Source organism: Mobula hypostoma, chromosome 7 (assembly GCF_963921235.1).
Source record: "Mobula hypostoma chromosome 7, sMobHyp1.1, whole genome shotgun sequence".
In the NCBI taxonomy this organism is placed as follows: domain Eukaryota; kingdom Metazoa; phylum Chordata; class Chondrichthyes; order Myliobatiformes; family Myliobatidae; genus Mobula; species Mobula hypostoma.
The window spans coordinates 118,246,004-118,267,093 of record NC_086103.1 but is presented as its reverse complement, the minus strand read 5'-3'; the positions used below and the strand labels follow the sequence as shown (position 1 = coordinate 118,267,093).

General features: G+C 39.2%; 1 protein-coding gene across 4 annotated transcripts in view; it reads left to right on the top strand.

Annotated features, from left to right (window-relative positions):
- LOC134349486 (protocadherin Fat 3-like) overlaps positions 1-21,090 on the top strand; it is a 763,599-nt gene that overhangs the window by 612,629 nt on the left and 129,880 nt on the right. For all 4 annotated transcript variants that reach the window (XM_063053870.1, XM_063053874.1, XM_063053871.1 and 1 more), the window contains 2 exons: positions 48-258; positions 2,678-6,760. In XM_063053870.1, coding sequence (XP_062909940.1) covers positions 48-258; positions 2,678-6,760 — 4,294 coding nt within the window. The remainder of the gene's footprint in view (positions 1-47; positions 259-2,677; positions 6,761-21,090) is intronic.

The window sequence follows — 21,090 nt, the reverse complement described above, 5'->3', positions numbered from 1 at the left end:
CTTTTATAAATGCTCAGCTCTATGCATATACGTATTTCTTTCACCAGGTCCGAGATCAAGAATTTCCTTACCGGCGTAACTTGGCACGAGTTATAGTAAATGTAGCCGATGCCAATGACCACACTCCATACTTCACTAGTGCTGTGTATGAAGGTTCAGTTTTCGAATCCGCTGCTCTTGGTTCTGCAGTTCTGCAGGTTACAGCCCTGGACAAAGATAAAGGTCAAAATGCAGAACTATTGTACAGTATTGAAGCAGGTGAGTGTGAATGCAAAGAAATAGTGCTTCTCGGGAGAAAATATGCATGATGATTGATATCCTGAATTGAGGATTTTCCTCATATGTCAAATATCAGAGCTATTAAATTGTGCAAAAATGATAAACATGATTAAATGCAACAAGTTGTGTCTGCCACCTGCTATTCAGAGAATTCCCAAGGAACTGTAATGTTGTTTCTTATATGATAAATTTTCACTTCATTCTAACACCAGATTGACTTGAAAAATATTTACTATTTAATTAAAGCATGAGATAATTCTTTAATTCAGATTTATGATCTATGAGAGAAATCTGTTTCTTTGAATACACATTATACGAAACTAATGGCTTTTTGTAGCCTATCCTGGTTTCCAGTAAATTTGCTAAAAAATTGTGAATTTATTTTTGATCTGTGCCAGTAGTTCATAGATAAGTTCATAATTAGCTTGGAGTTACCTTGCAGAATGTTTGGTAGTGTGTTTTCCAGCCTGTTTGGTAATCTGTTTCGCATCCTGTACTATAACTGCTAGAAGACAGTAGAGTATTTCTGTAAATTCAAAAGCTTAAGGTCATGACACCTAAGGTCAGGCCCACAGGTGGTGGAATACTTAATTTTGAAGTATACAGGAGTCTAGTGTTAGAATCGCATAGGTATCTCAGAGGGTTACAGGACTGGACAAATAAAGAATGCACTGGAATAGTCAAGTTTAGTGGCAATGAAATTTAAATCTTCTATCAGATGGTGACCTGAGTCAGAAATGGAGTCAGGTGATGTTAAGGATGTAGAATATGTTATGCCCATAGGAATAGTATCCAAAGGTCCAATCCACTATCATCATCCTCCCCCCACCCACTGCTAATTCAACGTGGAATTCAGTTGGATAGTGTGACTTGATTCTTCTTTAACTAATCCATTCTAATTGCTCCTCATGAATGCAGATCTCCCAAGTGAAAATTAATTTTGTTCTTCACAATGATTTTAAATGTATTCCTATCAATTGATTTATGATCATTGGCCAGTAGTTATTAGGTTTAACAATTGTTTTGTTTTTTTGAACTACCAGTCCTCTGGCATGGCACCCAAATGTAAAGAGAGTTAAAGGGTTGTGTTCAGTTTCTTCTGTCTCTATCCAAGTGTTTAGGAGTACATCCCTTCAGGCTGGGTGCCATTCTGGAAGAAATTTATTTTGGTTCTGTTATTTTTATCCTGTCAAGTATACTATATGCTCATCCTACTTCTGAGCAGAAATATTAACTTCATCCCTCTGGTGAAGATAGATCCAAAGTCTTTAAATTATACTTACTGATCCGCAAGGTAGTTTCTGTTTTTTTGCCCTTAACTGGCTGCAGTCCTCCTTTAAATTATTCTCATTTTACTTTTTATTTTAGTAGAGGATATTGAGCCTTCCTTTTATTGTATGTATCAAATTTTTTTGCTCTTCGTAATCCTTCCATCTTTTAGCAGCTTTGGTTCGCAAGTGGAATTGGAAGTGGCACAGTAGATTAGGGCCCATGGATAAAACTCTCCCAAGGATGATGGGTTTGTAGCATTTGTAAAACAGTCCAATTAGTAATACAGTGGATTCGGGTTAATCGAGCAGCCACTAATTTTTAATACTAATCGAGAAAAAAGCTGGCATGCCTTTCAGTTATTTGGGACATTATGCCATTTAATTGGTACAGGAGACTATTGCCAAGTTTCTAACTAGTGTCAGTCATGCGTACTTGTGAGGCCGTTAGACACTACACCATGCTTAGAACAAACGGTTTTTAAATAGCATTAGTTGCATGTGCTTGTGTTTGAAAAGCAGTGAATTTGTCACTGATAGTTGGGGAGAAATAAGCAGTAAGACAATTCAGAACTGTCTTGCTCACTGCGGTTTCAGGCTTTGAGGCTTGGAGATGCCAGAAACTTTAGGGAGTGAAAATGAAACAATTTCACATTTTCAGCAAGTTCTGAACTATAAGGAGTTTGAAGGTATCAACAATCATTATGAATGCTACAATGAAAATGATGATTTGGAGGATGCAAACATCAAAAGCGTTGTCTGAAAGCAGTCCATTATGTGAACTAGGTGTAGTATTGTTAGTGTTCTTCTAATCTGCTTGGTATTTCATTTAAATACTTCATTCGTTATTCAGTTATGTGGTAGTTTGTCCTTTTTATACAGTTTTTAAACTATTTCCATGAAACTTTGGCTAATTGGGGCAGCTGCTTACTGGTCCCAATGTGTTCCAATTAACTGGAATCCACCATATTTGAAATGTATATTTAAATATATTTTCTTTTGAAAGATGGCCAAAATGACTTGCATTATTAAAATAAGATAGCAATTTTAATTTAGTATTCTGTATGTGTTCTGTTAATATCTCAAAAACATCATGCATTTTTAATATTGCAAATGTCTTTGTGTTTCAGGCAACAATGAGAATACCTTTAAGATTGAACCAGTTTTGGGGATTATCAGTGTTTCAAAAGAACTTGATCTCACCCACCTTGGCCACTATGTTCTGAATGTTAAAGCAATTGATCAGGGAGTACCACCCCTTTTTACAACTGCAATTGTACGTATCACTGTGAGTTTCTCAGACAATGCTCAACCCCAGTTCCATCAGAAAGAATACATGGTTGAAGTAAATGAAAATGCCAGTGTTGGTACCTCAGTGATTACGATCACAGCAGTGAGTCAATCAACAGTAGTTTACGAAATAAAAACTGGAAATTTGGAGAGCAATTTCGCAATAAACCCTTATTCAGGTGTCATTAGTGTTCAGAAAGAGCTTGATTATGAACATGTTCCTTCATATCAGCTGATTGTGCAAGCAACCAACATGGCAGGAATGTCCTCAAATGTAACAGCCAGCATTCATGTTGTCGATCAAAACGACAATCCTCCAATCTTCCTTCATTCGCAATACTCAGGTAGCATTAGTGAGGCTGCTCCTCCCAAAAGTCCTGTTTTAATTTCAGTGAACAATCCTCTTGTTATAAAGGCTACTGATGCTGATTGCAATCAGAATGCATTGCTTGTCTATCAGATTGTTGAATCCACAGCAAAAACATACTTTTCAGTTGATTCCAGCACAGGGGCAATCAGAACCATTGCAAACCTTGACCATGAAACAATTCCGATTTTCCATTTCCAAGTGCATGTCAGAGACAGTGGAAGTCCGCAGCTCACCGCTGACTCTCCAGTTGATGTTACCATTCATGTGACCGATGTCAATGACTCTCCCCCGGAGTTTAGCCAGGACGTTTATGAATCTGTTCTCCTCCTGCCAACCTATAGTGGTGTTGAGGTTCTCATGGTGTCAGCTACAGACCCTGACTTTGAAGTAATATCAGAATTAACTTATACACTGTTGGACGGTAATGCAGAAATTTGTTTTTCAATTGACCCAAGAAGTGGAATAATCACTGTAAGGAATCAAACGCTTACTGAAGAAGTCTATCACCTTACTGTTCGTGTGTCTGACGGAAAATTCAGCAGCACAGCATTGGTAAAGATAAAAGTGAAATATGCTATTGACAGTGGTCTTCGGTTCACTCAAAGTTTCTATTCAGCTTCTATCTTGGAGAACAGCACAGAGACAAAGAAAGTAGCTGTGGTAAATGCTGTGGGGAACCGACTTAATGAGCCATTGAAATACAGAATATTGAATCCTGGTGACAAGTTTACAATTAAATCTACTTCTGGGATTGTGCAAACAATGCCCGTGTCATTTGACAGGGAAGATCAAGAGTTGTACGAATTAGTGGTGGAAGCAAGTCGTGAGGATGATCCCTGGTGTGTTGCACGAGTAGTCATTAGAGTTCAGGTTGAAGATATTAATGATAATCCACCAGTATTTGTTGGTCTTCCTTATTATGCTGCAGTTCAAGTTGATGCAGAGCCAGGAGCACGTATATATCATGTCAGTGCCGTGGATTGTGACAAGGGCAAAAATGGAGAGGTAACTTACTTCCTCAGAGAAGAATATGGTCATTTTGAGATTGACAGGTATACTGGTGTTGTTATATTAAAGGAACCTTTTGAATCCGATTTATCCAATGTTGAATACAACATCATGGTCATTGCAACAGATGGTGGTTCTCCTCCTCTCTCCACACAAGTAGAACTGTCCATTACCGTGGTTAATAAAGCAATGCCTGTCTTTGCAAAGCCATTTTATGTAAGAACAGTAAAAGAAGACTTACAGCTACACACCCCTATCCTCAGTGTCAATGCAACTAGTCCTGAAGGTCAGAGCCTCATATATACAATTACTGATGGAAATCCTCTAAACCAGTTTAATATAAATTTTTACACAGGAGTGATTAGTGTCATTCGTCCTCTTGATTATGAAACTAAGTCCAGCTATAAAATGACTGTTAAAGCAACAGATTCTCTCACAGGCGCTCGAGCAGAAGTGACCGTGGATATATCAGTAGAAGATGTTAACGATAACCCTCCAATTTTTGAAAGAGCTGTATATGAAGCAACCCTTTCTGAATCCTCAATGGTTGGAACATCTGTGCTGCAGGTTATTGCTGCAGATGTAGATTCTGAAAACAGCAGGCCAGTACGCTACCAGATCGTTCAAGACAATTTAAACAGTACGGATTACTTTCATATAGACAGCACAAGTGGGCTGATTCTAACATCTCGCATGTTGGACTATGAACTAATTCAAGAATATAATTTTATAGCAAGAGCAACAGACAATGGTATCCCACCCATGAGCAGTGACGTTTCTGTAACAGTTTACGTAACTGATATGAATGACAACCCTCCAGTTTTCAACCAGCTTCTCTACGAGTCCTATGTGAATGAACTTGCCCCACGTGGTCATTTTGTAACTTGTGTGCAGGCATCTGATGCCGACAGCTCTGACGCTGATAGGTTAGAGTACAGCATTCTGTCTGGCAATGACCACATGAATTTTGTCATGAACAACAAGAGAGGTATCATTACGCTCTCCAATCATCGGAAGCAAAGAATGGATCCTGTGTATAACTTGAACGTCTCTGTGTCTGACGGCATTTTTACCAGCACTGCTCAAGTGCACATCAGGGTGCTTGGTGCCAATTTATACAGTCCAGTCTTTTCAAGCAATCTTTATGTGGTGGAAATGAGAGAAAACTCTGCCATTGGGAGTAAGGTCGCACAGGCAGTTGCCACTGATGGTGATTCTGGAGACTATGGAGATATTAACTATCGTATAGTGAATGACTTTGCGAAAGATCGTTTCTCTATTGATTCTTCAGGGATGATTATTATAACAGAAAAGCTAAACAGAGAACTTCCTTTGGAGAGTAACATGGATATCATGGTAATGGCTGTTGATGGTGGTGGAAGATCTGCCTTCTGCACAGTGAGGGTCATACTGGTGGATGACAATGACAATGCTCCTCAATTCATGGCCCTAGAATACAGAACAAGTGTCAAGGCTGATGTGGCTAAAGGGTCGTTAATCACCCAAGTTGAGGCTTTTGATCCAGATGAAGGAGCAAATGCTAAAATCTTATATTCATTATACAGTGAAGATTCGGACTACGTAACGAATGCAATAGACATTGACCAGGAAACTGGCTGGATTGTCACTAAGGGAAGTTTTGACCATTTGAAGAATACAATACTCTCATTTTTTGTCAAAGCCTCAGATGGAGGTGTCCCTGCGAGGAATGTTCTGGTTCCTGTATACTTCCATGTGCTTCCTCCTGAAACAACCCTCCCAGCCTTTCTGCAGCATCAGTATTCATTCCTGCTGCCAGAAGATGTCCCCATAGGAAGCACAGTTGGCACAATCCAGGTTTTGCCCCGTCAGACTGTTCTGTTCAATACAATTAACGGTGGATTATCAAAAAACAACCAAGATGCAGTATTTGTTATAGATTCACATACTGGGGTGTTAAAATTGGACAAGAAACTTGATTACGAAATAAATCCATTCTACGAGTTTTTGGTTACAGTCACTGTTCATAATGGAAGAACTGACATCATTTTGACAACAATTGTCACAATTGAAATTGGGGATTTGAATGACAACAAGCCTGTTTTTCAGACTAATCCCTATGAGGCTATTATAATGGAAGGAATGCCTATAGGAACCAAAGTGATCCAAGTCCAAGCAGTTGATGAAGATTCGGGAACCAATGGACAAGTTACATACGGTATTTTGCCAGCTACTCAACTGGATCTCGAAGACATTATGAATGTATTTGCTATCGACCCCAACAGTGGCTGGATTAGGACACTTAAAGATCTTGACCATGAAAAGCAACCAGCCTACACTTTCACTGTGGTAGCTTTGGACCATGGTGAGAATGTACCTTTGTCCTCAACAGCAATAGTTCAACTAACTGTCACAGATATAAATGACAATTCTCCAAATTTTCTGAATGAGATATACCGAGGATCAGTGAGAGAGAGTGATTCACCTGGTGAGGTTGTGGCAGTCCTCAGTACAAGAGATGATGACACATCTGAAATCAACCGTCAAGTTAGCTATCATATTACAGGTAAGTCCTGAATACATTAAAGACTTTACATTTAAAACAGCACAGAATGGATAATTATGGAGTTTGTCAAATGAAACACATGTTTGGTGTATGATAGCAAAGTTGACAGCTCACTGATTATGGGGAAAAATCTTTAGTCAAAAAGTAAATTCCTGTGCTATCTATGTATTAGAAAATTTTGGACATATCCTATAATTTAAGTTTGCAATATTTTTGTTATTTAAAAATTCATTATTCACTTGTTGAATATTTTATATCTGTTTAGTATTATGATTACCTAATAAATTATAGTTTTGCTCAGATGTGCAAAGAATCAACTACCACATTTAGATTTAGCAAAATTGTTATTTTTAAGTTGGTTATACAGATATTTCATTTGATGCAAATATTACATGAAATCCATATAGTTTAATAAAACTAATATTAGGATTTCATTCCAAAATATTTTTCTGGGAGTTCTAAAACAAGAGATGATGCTATATGATTCACTTAGTGCAGGAAACAAAATAGCAGGGAATTACGAGAATGGATAGGTCATTTGATCTCTCAAGCCTCCACCACCATTTAGTAGGATCAAGGCTGATGTAATTGTACCAACAAGTCTAGATTCCATTCTAGCCAAAGTACCTTTCACTCCCATGCTTATCAAGAAACTAGATTATACTGTCTTTGAGGAAAGGAGTTCCAGTGTCTCAAAACCCTGTGATTAAAAAAAATGTTTTGTCTAATCTGTCTTAAACTAGGTTCAATTAGCAAATGTAACTATTATTTAATCAGTGAGGAGGACAGAAAGCTGGAGAACACAAGCAATTATTTTACTGTCTGTCATAAGGAAAATGTTAGAAGCACTTAATGAAGGTATGACGTCTGAGTACGCAAAAAAAAATCAAGATAGTTAGCCAAAGTCACTGTGGCTTTATGAGGGAGAATTTAATATTTGACCATTTTATCAACAGTTTTTGAAGAAGTAACATGTGCTGTGGATAAAGGGGAACCAGTGGATGGACTATACTTAAAATTTCCAGAGCACATTTAAAATGGTGTCAATCAAACTCAAAACTTCACTATTTTAACTAACACTTTTTGTCTTTTATGTTCATGTTTGAATTTTATCCCATTATAAAGCACTTTGAACTACATAATTTGTATGAGAATTGCTTTATAAAATAAGTTGTTAATATTATTAAAATAAAAGTTCAAGGTGTAGGAGGTATTCATGTGAATAGAACATTAGTTGGCTAACAGAAAATGAAGAGTAGATTTTAAGATGTTTTGTAAGATGTTTGTAAGGTGTAATGAGTAGTGTAACACAGCAAATGGCAGGGACCCAACATCTCTCAATTTGCATAAATGACTTGAATGACAGGTGGTTGCTAAATTTGCTGTGGCAAAGATAGGTCGTATAGTAAATGTGAAGAAGCACATAAACTAACTGCTACAGAAGTTTAGTGAATGGGCAAAGAGCTGACAAATTGAGTATTGATGTAATAAGTCTTCTCTAAACACTACTCGGCACATTAACATCCTTACTTAATGAAGAGACCAATACTATACAGTACTCAGTTTCATCAATGCCTTATGTAAATGAAGCATGGAATTTTCTATTCATTTCCTCTAGCAAATAACAACATTCTGTGTTTTTAATTATTAGTATCTTTTTTTAATATAAAATCAGGCACTGGTAAACACATAGATTCCTCTGCTCCTCAGACGTCTACAGTCTCTGACTGTTCGACTAATATGCTTTTGTTTTTACCCGCCAAAAAAACAGAATAGCTTATTTATCCTATTATGTTCCATTTGCCATATCCTTGCTTACTCACTTAACTTACCTATTTCGATTTGTAGCTTCATTATTTGCTCTGCACCACTTACTTCCCTATCTATCCTTGTGTCATGGTAAATTTAGCAACCAAAACTTCAACCTGATCATCCGAGTCATTTATATAATTAAGTTGGGACTCCATCACCAGACCCTAGGGTAGACCATTTGTAATATCTCACCAACCAGAAAAAATCCGACTTATTCCTACTCGTTTTCAGCTAGCCAACCAATTACCTCCTACACCATGAACTTTTACTTTTTACATTCTTTTTTTCTCAGCCATAAGAAAAGTATTTATTAATATATCCATCACCACTAGGTTAATAACACAATTTGAACCATATTTGAATTAACTTTATTACTTATATCCTTCATATACATGAGGAGTAAAAATCTTAATGTTGCATCTGTCTAAATGTGCAATGTGCAATTTATAGTATTTTATAATAAATACTATGTACAACAGGATAGTCAATGTAACATAGAAATACAGTTGTGCAGGCGTGAGTTCATCAGTCTGATGGCCGGGTGGAAGAAGCTGTCCCAGAGCCTGTTGGTCCTGGCTTTTATGCTATGGTACTGTTTCCCGGATGGTAGCAGCTGGAATAGATTATGGTTGGGGTGACTCAGGTCCCCAATGATCCTTTGGGCCCTTTTTACTCACCTGTCTTTGTAAATATCCTAAATAGTGGGAAGTTCACAACTACAGATGCACTGGGCTGTCCGCACCACTCTCTGCAGAGTCCTGCGATTGAGGGAAGCATAGTTCCCATACCAGGCAGTGATGCAGTCAGTCAGGATGCTCTCAATCATGTCCCTATAGAAAGTTCTTAGGATATGGGGGCCCACACCTAACTTCTTCAACCGTCTGAGGTGAAAGAGACGCTGTTGTGCCTTTTTCACCACACAGCCGGTATGCACAGACCACGTGAGATCCTTGGTGATGTTTATGCCAAGAAATTTAAAGCTGTTCACCCTCTCAACCCCACATCCATCGATGTCAATAGGTGCTAACCTGTCTCCATTCCTCCTGTAGTCCACAACCAACTCCTTTGTTTTTGCGACATTGAGGGAGAGGTTGTTTTCTTGACAACACTGTGTCAGGGTGCTGGCTTCTTCTCTGTAGGCTGCCTCATTATTAGTTGAGATTAGGCCAATCAGTGTAGTGTCATCAGCAAATTAGCAGATTGGTGCTGTGAGTGGCAGCACAGTCATGGGTACACAGAGAGTAAAGGAGGGGTCTTAGTACACAGCCCTGAGGGGCTCCTATGTTGAGGTCAGAGGGGCAGAGTTGAGGGAGCCCACTCTAACCACCTGCTGACGATCTGACAAGAAGCCCAGCATAGTCAGCTACACATATTTCACTTAGTAAAAGGTTATTGTTGATATGTTCCAATAGAATTAGTAAAATAGTTTGTCTATGAAGACAGAAGTTGGGTTAATTTCTCAATAGTATCACTTATCAATGACATAATATATTAGAGCAAGAAATTAAAAGCAAAGATGAAACTTTATTCCACAGCAGGTTCACTCATGCTGACCTGTTCCAACTTCCCTAAGTATATTAGAGAAGCAGTTAGAAAACTGTTGGAACCAAAATGATTTCAGCTGACATAGATGGAATATGTGATTGCATTTGGTGTGAATGTGGAATATAGTATTGGATATCATAATCATCAGCTTCTCTCTGATAATTTGATAGAATGAGTCAGGACATCAGCAGCATTCAGAAATTCCTATTACACAGTTCCAAAAGGTGGCAAGTCCTTTTGTGCACCTGTTCAAAGTTATCAACTGATGAATCCACTGCCTATGTGAATTGAAGTGTTCAATGTTCACAGTATAGGGTTCTGAATGAGGAAGCACATAGTGGAATTTTTGATAACATTCACAGAAGGTGTTGGGAGAGAGGGAAGGGTCTTTGTGTGGTGGAGCCCAAGAGAAGGATTGAAGAATAAGTTAGCAAAAGCTATTTTCAGTCAATCAGTTCAGTAATCTGTTGATACAAGTCGGCTGTTAAAGGAGTGCTCACAAAACACAATCAGCATTCTTTATTCTACTGGACTGTAATGCACTTGAAGAATGGTTACAGCAGTGTTGGAGCAGGAGGAACCGTGCAGTTTGATCTCAAAGAGAACCCATATAGGTTAGTTGAGAAAATTACCCACAGGAAAGATATTCTCTGTGCTCGGAGGCCATAGACACACACGAGGGTTTCAGCCAGGTACTCCAAGCAGAAGATTGTGAAACATAGAAAAGAACCTACAGCACAATACAGGCCCTTCAGCCCACGAAGTTTAGCTGAACATGTCCTTACCTTAGAAATTACCTAGGGTTACCCATAGCCTTCTGTTTTTCTAAGGTCCATGTACCTATCAAGGAGTCTCTTAAAAGACCCTATCGTATCGCCTCCACCACCGTCGCCAGCAGCTCATTCCACGCATTCACCACTCTTTGCATAAAAAACTTACCCCTGACATCTCCTCTGTACCATCTTCCAAGCACCTTAAAACTGTGCCCTCTCTTGCTAGCCATTTCAGCCCTGGAAAAAAGCCTCTGACTCTCCACATGATCAATGCCTCTCATCATCTTATACACCTCTGTCAGGTGTTTATCTCATCCTCCGTCGCTCCAAGGAGAAAAGGTCGAGTTCACTCAACCTATTCTCATAAGGCATGCTCCCCAATCCAGGCAACATCCTTGTTGCTAATGAAGTTCCAGAATAAGTGTCTATGCAGCAAATTCCTTTGTCTGATCCTGTGTACTGGAAGAAAGTGTAGTTGATGCTTCTCCTTGACTAGTCTGGATGGCCACTTTAATGCAGAACTGAGTAGGAAAATGTGGGAAGAATCAATGGCAGGAACCAGGAATGATCCTGAGGTGAGAGTAAAGATAGCCTAGTCTTCAACTGTGGGAGTAATTCAGCCATGTGAATGAAACTGTATTGTGAGCTCACAGGGGTTGAGCAGACGTCTCAGCTGATTTGGTGAAGGAATTATTCCTCAGCAAAGACTAACTTGGAGGCTTGTCATTTCTGAATTCCAGCTGGAGAAGATTTTAGATGATGAGAGTCTGTACACTCACTCATGGATGTCCTCATTCCAGCCAGTATTGGCTCCACCATCTTTGGGCCACTTCCATTCTGTCTAAAGATTTGAATACAGAAAAATAATTGAAAATGGAAATGTTAAAGTGTTGAGTATCTTCAGTATGAAGAGCAAGAGGTGAAGCTGTAGAATACTGTGAACGAATATAGCTAAGACCTATTTTGAGTGATAGTTTTTTTTACAGGCAAGCTACTAACAGTTAACAAAAAAGGATCTCGTGCTTTCCCAGCATATATGACAAATAAACTTATCAGGCTTCCAACTGTGTACAGGTATCAATTTTAATGGATGTTTCGATGACAAACTCTACCAACTTCATCAGGGATGATGCCTGGGGATGTCTAGTCCAGTGGTATTTAAACCCCTGTCATCTGTCCCTCCTGATTGGTTGGTCCTCATCCAGTCAGATTTTAGCTATCCCACCTTGTTTACAATCAAATTCAGTTCTTACTTAGAGCGAGACCTTCGTCTTTGTTAAAATTCTTTTCCTTTAGTTTTTATTTCAATGGTTTCCTTCACCAGGTGGTTCCAAAAGCCATTGGTGTGACACAGTAGTTTTGTAGCGTTGAAGTCAATCCTGTGACCATACTGCCAATTTCTCCAGGTAACCCAGACAGATGCACCTCCTGTGCTCCTTGATGCGGGTTTCCACTGTGTGTGCTGTCTGGCTGATATATCCTGTAAATGCCAGCTGTCCTGAGTCCCAGGTCATCTTTGACCCGCGTAAACTGTGATTTGAGTTTCCTTATGGGTTTGTGTATGGTATTAATCCGGTATTTTTTCAGCATCCTGACGACCCTTCCAGAAACCATGGAAATGTAGGGAAGTCAGTCAGTAAGAAAGGGTTCCTCCTCATTGTTAGGTTTCATGGCTTTTCTGTCAGCCCTTTCAAGGCCCTTTACCGCCTGGTGAAGGAAGCCATTGAAATAAAACTAGAGGAAAACAATTGTAACAAAGACAAAGGTCTCGTTCTAAGTAAGAACTAGAATTGGATTGTACACAAGGTGGGACAGCAGAAACCTGCTTGGATGAAGACTAACCAGTCAGGGATGGACAATGGGGGTATTAATACCACTGGGCCAGACATGCCCAGGCATCGTCCCTGATGACGATGGCAGAGTTTGTCAATGAAACATTGGTTTAAATCGATACCTGTACCCGGCTAGAAGCCTGAGAAGAGTGTATTCACCTTTTAATGTCTGATTGTTCATTATGAGAATGAAATGTTATTTTTCAGCTGGTGAGGTTGAAGGTCATGATAGAGTTGATGTTATGTCAGGAGAGTTTTGCACCAGTCTATTGTGTCTGGTGTGAATGAAAATCCCTCTAGAAACTGAGAAGTTGCATATATCTCCTGGCACCAAAGAAACTCATACATATTCCTAATTCTGCTCTGCTCTGCTCTGTGTTAACCAGAAATTTCAATTGGCAGCACTATCTTTTATAGGAGTTAAGAATTAACTCATTCAAAGAGGCCAAATGGCTCTTTGTGCTATATGATTCAAAACTGAAGAAAATAACTGACCTGCAAACAGAAATTGATCTCATAACTTCCTACCCTACTAAACAAAATGATCTGTGCAGAAATTTGCAAAATATTTTGTCAATGGCATTCCATTCAGTACTGCTTTAATTTAAATTCTCTACCTATGTACTCCAGTGATGATTTGTAGCTCTGACTAAATTTAGAATTTGTGAGTAGGTTTGTGCAATAATCCTTAAATAAAGAGGGAATGCAGTTCAGGGTCACCTATTAAGACAACAATGTCTTTGTGTGACATGTACACTTGAGCAGGACATAATTATCATAAGTAGCAGAACTGATGACGAGTCAGCTCTAATTATGTAAAAGATTAAGTTGTCCACTAGAGAATTTTGATTCTGCCACTGGAGAAATAACAAATAAACTTATCCAGAAAAAAGAACACGGATAAGATTGTTAAAACCTGAGAGAATTCAGTCCAGGATGTCACCATCTGCTATTGTTTCTCTCCTGTGAGTAAAGTGTGCAGTGCCATTGTGTAACATTACATTGAAGGAAGTATTTTGAAACATTGTAGTTGAGTGTCTTTCAAAGTTCATTAAGCATTAATTGAGCTACATCAAAATTACTGCTTGTCTTATCTCATACAAAGCTAATCTTACTGCTCCCTGGAAACAGGAAGATACTTCATTTGGAATGATATTGCAGCCTTAATACTCTTTGGGGTCTTGGCAAAATGCCATGGGAAAATATCATTATATATTACATTACTGGGTATATTTCTGTAACAGAGAGAAGGGTTTGAAATTCAGCCGTGCCTGAAAAGGCAAATTAAAGCTTTGTAGGCGTGGGAGAGGGCTCTGACAGGAGTTGAGCGGGTGGGGGTGTATCTGTACAGTTTTGAATGAACTGATGAAGTTCCATCATGGACAATTGGACAGTGTTCAAGGCATTGTAAAGTAAGTGTTGCAGACCTTGGGAGTATCATGGACTGCCCAGGAGCATTGGTGGGGTTGAGAGTGTGGGACTGGGAGACCTAGGGGTACATGCAGGCAGTACCTTCAAAGTAGCAACAGAGCCATACAGGGTGGTGAAGAAGGTGTTTGGCATGCTTGACATCAGAAGTCAGGGCAATTGTACAAAAGTTGGAACATCATGTTACACCTTCACGAACAAGATGTTGATGAACCTGTCTTAGCTGGAAAGGGGGTAGAAAAGATTCACAAGGACGTACTGGGACTGGAGGACTTGAGATACAAGGAGAAGCTAAATAGGTAAGGGTTGTTTTTTCCCTGGAGCATAGGAGCCTGAGTCATTACCTTTTTAAAGTTCTATGGCATCATGAGCGAGGTTAAGATGAATGGTCACAGTGTTTTTCCCTGGAAGGGGACTCAGACATTTATGGTGAAAGAGGAGAGTTTTGAAGGTGACCTGAGGGGCAATGTTTTCATTCAGAGGGTGTGGGTATGTGGAGCAAATTGCCTGAGGAAGTGTTACAATTACATTGTTTAAAAGGCAATTAGACAGGTATATAGAAAGAAAATACCTAGAGGTTTATGGCCCAATTACAGCCAAATAGGATTATCTCAGGTAGGTAACGATCAGTGTGGATGAGTTACACTGAACAGCCTGTTTCTGTGCTTCTGTGACGTGTGATTTGATATCAGTGGGGTGGACTGCTGGATAGGTAGACAGGAAATGAGGTCAGACTCTTAGAAGGTGGGAAAGGTCAGACATATAATCAGGGACAATAAGGACATCGGGAAAGATGAGAGAAAACTACTTAAAGATACATCTCTGTGTTAAACAAGGGGAGCCTCAGACTTGATGGCAGATGGTAAGAAAGATCAAATCTCCTTTTAACTAATTCTGAAGTAGGCATCTATTCTCCAGTTAAAGTCATCTTCATTATGAATGTCTCACATTGTTGACAGGCACAAGTGATGTCAAAGTATGAATTACACACCGTTTGACACCAATGGATACACCTGGTAGCTTTTGTGATTGTATGTGTCAGCCACACAGAAAACACAGACCACATAGATAGAAATGTGTTGCATGAACACAACGCGGAGTTTTGATAAAATGCATCAATGTAATCTACAAAAACCTGACGTTAACTAACAATTTCTAACCCATACCACAAATAAGTTCATCAAGATTCAAGTCCATATGTTTGGGATTCTGTATTGATGATGTTGCCAATTGACTTTATGCTTTATGATTTGTTACATACTGGCAAGGAGTAAATCAGTTTTTGTAGTGACTACTATTGGGACTGATGTCAGATGATCTATGGGTGGTACTTAAAGTGCTTTCTGGGTGAATTATGATTATGACCCACCATATGTGAGAATTAATGATTGCAATTTGCATATGCCATATTTCACTGCTTAAACCATTAGTCTACAAGCTGATGAACAGAAATATGGGTGGTTTTTAAAGATATACTCTAACAATGATTAAAAACCAAAGCAAATGTTAATGATAATCCTATTGAAAGCATTTTTGAATAGTTTTATTGCTGAAATATTAATCTTACAAAACTGCAAGATAGACTTAAAACAAGTTTAATTTATTTATTTTGTCATAATGATTTTAAACTTCTTCCCATTGCTCCTGTCCCCCTTTTATTATTTTATTTCGTTTCAGCATTGAGTAGTTTTTCTGAACTCTTCTGTTATTTCCTAAATCTTCGCATTTAGTTTTGGTGTTCTCCCGAATCGCTGTATTGCAAGTAAATATACTGCGTATTTCTTTGTTGTTACTAAGACCAGTCCATTTAATGAACATTATACACCAAACCAAAAAATATTGCTGCAAGGCTAAATTTTTGCTATCAATTTTGCATAGTTTTCACTTGACTATCCAAAGCTTGTTCCGATCTCAACATAAGAATGCAATGCCTTATTTTCCCCCAAGTTATGTCCTGTTTAATTCTGCCTCTTGTGGTGGTAAAAAATCTGATTTTGGTCCTACCTTGAAGCATGAATCCAAGCTCAAAGCTGCCCAGGTAGCCTTTACTTCACAGCATCCTAAGAAAGGCCTAAATGAGTGTGGTTTTGTAATATTGCCTTAAACTTTACATTCCAAACTTTGAACTACTAGTTGAATTCATTATAGGGATGGTAGTATGGATGTTACTGTATTAAAATGTAAAACTTGGAGCTATGAAATAAGAAACGATTCAGTCTGAAAAACCAAGGAAATCATTGTTAAATTGTTATCAATAAAACTAATTATAAAATTCCTGGATTGTCATCAAAAAGCTAACTATATCTCCATTTTCCTTGGACCTAGATTTATGTGGACTTCATCACATAGCAAAGTCATTGACTGCAACTACATTGCAATGTTCAAAATTCAAAGAAATTTATTAGCGAGGGACATATATGTCACCATATACAACCATGCGATTCCTTTTCTTTTGTGGGCAATCATAGTAAATATAACAAACACAGTAGAATTAATGAAAGACCACACCCAACAGGGCAGACAACAATCAATATGCAAAAAAAGCAACAAACTGTGCAAGTAAAAAAAGAAAGAGAAATATATGTAATAGTAATAATATTCTTGATAATAAGCAATAACTATCAAGAACATGAGATGAAGTGCCCTTGGAAGTGAATCCAGTTCAGTGGGAACAGTTCAGCAATGGCACAAGTGAAGTTAAAATAAAGTTATCCCCTCTGGTTCAAGAGCCTGATGGTTGAAACTGGTGGTGTAGGTCCTGTACCTTCATTCTGATGGCTGCAACAAGAAGAGAGCACTGCCTGGTGGTAGGGGTCTTTGTGATGGATGCTGCTTTCATGCGACAACACTTCGTGTGTATCAACTCAGTCATGGGGAGGACTTTACCCATGATGACTGGGCTGTAGCCTCGTACTTTTTGTAGGCGTTTCTTTACAAAGCCATTGATATTTCCATACCAGGCTGCGATGTAACCAGTCAATATACTCTCCACCAAACATCTATAGACTTACCAAATCTTCGCAACCTTCTGAGGAAGTAGAGGTGCTGCTGTGCTTTCTTCATAATGGCACTTACGTGTTGAACGCAGGACAGATCCTCTGAAACGATAACTCCGAGGAATTTAAAGTTGCTGACACTCTCCACCTCTGATACCCCATCGAGGTCTGGTTCACGGACCTCTGGTTTCCTCCTCCTGACATCCACCACTCAGCCAGATTTTCAGTCTCCCTCCTACTGATTCATAACCACCCTTGATTCGGCCAACCACAGTGGTGTTGTTGGCAACTTAACTATGACATTGGAGCTGTGCTTAGCCTCACAGTCAAGTATAAAGTGAGTAAAGCAGAGAGCTAATAACACAGCCTTATGGTGCACCTGTGCTGAGGGCAATTTTGCGGGAGATGTTGCCAGTCCAAACGAACTGGGGTCTACAAGTGTGTAAACTGAGGATCCAGTTGTAAAAGGATGTATTGAGGCCAAGGGCGTGAAGCTTATTGATTAGTCTTAAGGAGATAATAGTATTGAATGCCGAGCTGTAATCAATGAAGAACATCCTGATGTATACATTTCCACTGTCCATATCTACCCAGGATTGAGTGAAGAGCCAATGAAATAGCATCTGCTGTTTACCTGTTGTAGCAGTAGGCAAATTAGAGTGGATATAAGTAGGAGTTGATCTGCTTCATCACTAACCTCTCAAAGCACTTCATCACAGTGAATGTAAAATGCTACTGGATGATAGTCTTTGAGGCAGGTTACCACGTTCCGATTAGGCACCAAGATAACTGAAGCCTGCTTGAAGAGGTAGGTACCTTAGACTGCCAAGTGCAAGGTTGAGGATGTTGTGTGAATCTCCAGTCAGCTGATCAGCACAGGGCTTTAATATTCGACCAGGTACCCTGTCAGGGCTGAATGCTTTCTGAGAGTTCACTTTCCTGAAGGGTCCACTCAGATTGGCCTCAAAAACTGAAATCACTGGGGGCTGTGTGAGTTGGTGAAGGTGCTTCCATGTGGCTCAGTAAATTACGTATTTACCACAATGAATAATCATTAAAGTTCAAGTAAATGGTTCACAATCACTTTCTCAGGCAACTAAAGATAACCAGTGCTTTCATCAACATCCATATCCTGAGGAACTATAATATATCTGCATAATTGTAATAATTGTCTGACAATGATGAATAGAGTGAAATAATTCTTGTTGTATATTCACAGCTGTTACAATAGGTAGAAATAAGCGAGATTGGTTATCATTTGACAGTATGTTTTAATTTCAATTATTAGATTCTAATCACCAATTAATTTCATATATTTGAAAACATTAAATTTAATCTCGTAGCAAAAAAACAAATTATTTTGCCATTCATTTTTATTCATACCATATAGTACAGAACTTTCGGCCCACAATGTTGTGCCAACCTTTTAACCTACTCCAAGATTAACCTAGCCCTTCCCTCTCACATTCCCTTCCCTTCTTTCATCCATCTGTCTAAGAGTCTCTTAAGTCTATCTGCCTCCACCACTATCGCTAGCAGCATGTTCCTCATACCCACCACTCTCTGGGGGAAAAAACACTTAGCCCTGACATCCTCCCTATATTTTCCTCCAATCACCTTAAGATTATGCCCTCTCATATTAGGTATTTCCACCCTGGGAAAAAAGTGCTAGATCTCTACTCGATAAAACCGTAAGACATAGATCCATCAAGCCTGCTCCACCAATCATCATGGATGATCTATTAATGATTTGCCATCAATGCCTCTTATAATATTATATATCTTTATTAAGTCATGTCCTCCTTCACTCCAAAGAGAAAAGATAGATAGATAGTGAACGCAGCAGGCCAGGCAGCATCTATCGGAAGAGGTACAGTCGACGTTTTAGGACAAGACCCTTTGTCAGGACTCTGACGAAGGGTCTTGGCCCGAAACGTCGACTGTACCTTTTCCAACAGATGCTGCCTGGCCTGCTGCGTTCACCAGCAACTTTGATGTGTGTTGCTTGAATTTCCAGCATCTGCAGAATTCCTCGTGTTTGCATAGATAGATAGATACTTTATTTATCCCAAAGGAAATTTCAGTGTCACAGTAGCAGTACAAGTGTACTGATAGACAAATATTAGAAAAGAAGTACAAAGTTTGTAAGAAAAATATAAATAAAAGTTACCTTAAAAATAAGATGTACAAGATCTACAAGTTCAAAGTTCACAAGATTTCAAAGTAAGCTTGTTGTGCAAGGATGACCATAATATTATACAGAAAAGGATGCACATTCTCACCGTCCAGATAAGTGACGGTAGTATAGCACAGTGTGTCCACGATGGGAGGTTGTGGTAAACAATGATCAATAACAGTCCAACAGGAGGGTGTCATCACTTCCCCAGCTATTGGTTGACTAATGGCTGAAAGTAAGAATGATCTCATATAGCACCCTTTGGAGCAGTCTTGGTCTATTACTGAAAGTGCGCCTCTGTTCAGCCAAGGTGGCATGAAGAGGGTGAGAAACATTGTCCAGAATTGTCAGGGTTTTCCGTAGGGTCCTTTGTTCTACCACAGCCTCCAGTGTGTCCAGTTTGACTCCTATAACAGAGCCAGCCTTTCTAATCAGTTTATTGAGCCTGTTGGCATCACCCATGTTGATGCCATTGTCCCAGCACACCACCACATAGAAAATTGTACAGGCGACAACAGACTGGTAGAACATATGAAGGAGAGGCCTGCATACTCCAAAGGACCTCTGTCTATTCAGGAAGTAGAGATGACTCTGGACCTTCTTTACACGGCCTCTATATTAATGATGTCCACTTAAGTCAGAAAAATGAAATGATTTCACTACTTCAACAAGTTAGGAACTGTGAAGAATTTGAACTTATTGACTATCATCTTGAATGCTACATTGAAAATAAAGATTTGGAGGATGCCTTCATCGACAGCATAGTATAAAGGGAGTCCATTACACTGGACAGCAAAGATTATGCTTCCTCAATCCTCTTGGGTATATCTTATGGATTTGGGCTGCTGAACATGAAAATCGCCATGAAATTTCCCTATCATGCACCATTGCTTTGAAATCGCCCATGGTTGTTACTTCAATTTATAATTTATGTCAATTAAACTGTTGCCCAAAATGTAAGCTGAAAAACTTTGTATTTTGTCCAGGCATGCCTGGACATTTTAGGTAGGACAGATGCTGCATAGCAGGACAGGGTTTCGAAAGACTTTAAGTTTTCGTGAAGGATTTCGATATTTAAGACAGATGTTTCCCAGAATAATTGATGCCAAGATTAAGGAAGGTATTTTTGTTGGCCCACAAATCAAGCAGGTCATCAATGACGGACAATTCAAAGAACTTCCAGTGGGACCGGAGAAAATTGCATGGAAGGCATTCAAGGATGTTGCTGAAAACTTGCTTGGCAACTATAAAGCACCAAGCTATGTGCAGCTAGTTGACAACCTGCTTCAAGCATTCAAAACGATGAAGTGCAACATGTCACTGAAGATTAATTTTCTGCATTCCCATTTAGACTTCTTTCCTGCAAATCTTGGCACTGTCAGTGATGAACATGGTGAAAGGTTTCATCAGGACAATTGTGGTAATGGAGAAACTATCAGGGCAACTGGAATCCATCAATCCTGTCTGATTATTGTTGGACACTTAAGTGAGATGCCTCAGACACTGAGTACAAATGAAAATCATCAACAAAGCATATTTAGCTTAGTTGGACATCAGCAAAGCACCAGCACCATTATGCAATTAAAACCCCTTTTTTTACCAGGCGTCTCTAGAGATGTGTTCGTTAGCCCTTTGCTAACAGCCACTGGACTCAGTGGTGGGAAAACTAGCTTTCTCAAATTCCATACATCTAGGGTTGGTATGACTTGGGTCCACCAAAACTGGGAAGTTGGGATGTCTCAACTACCCGAACCCTAATCTGTGTGGC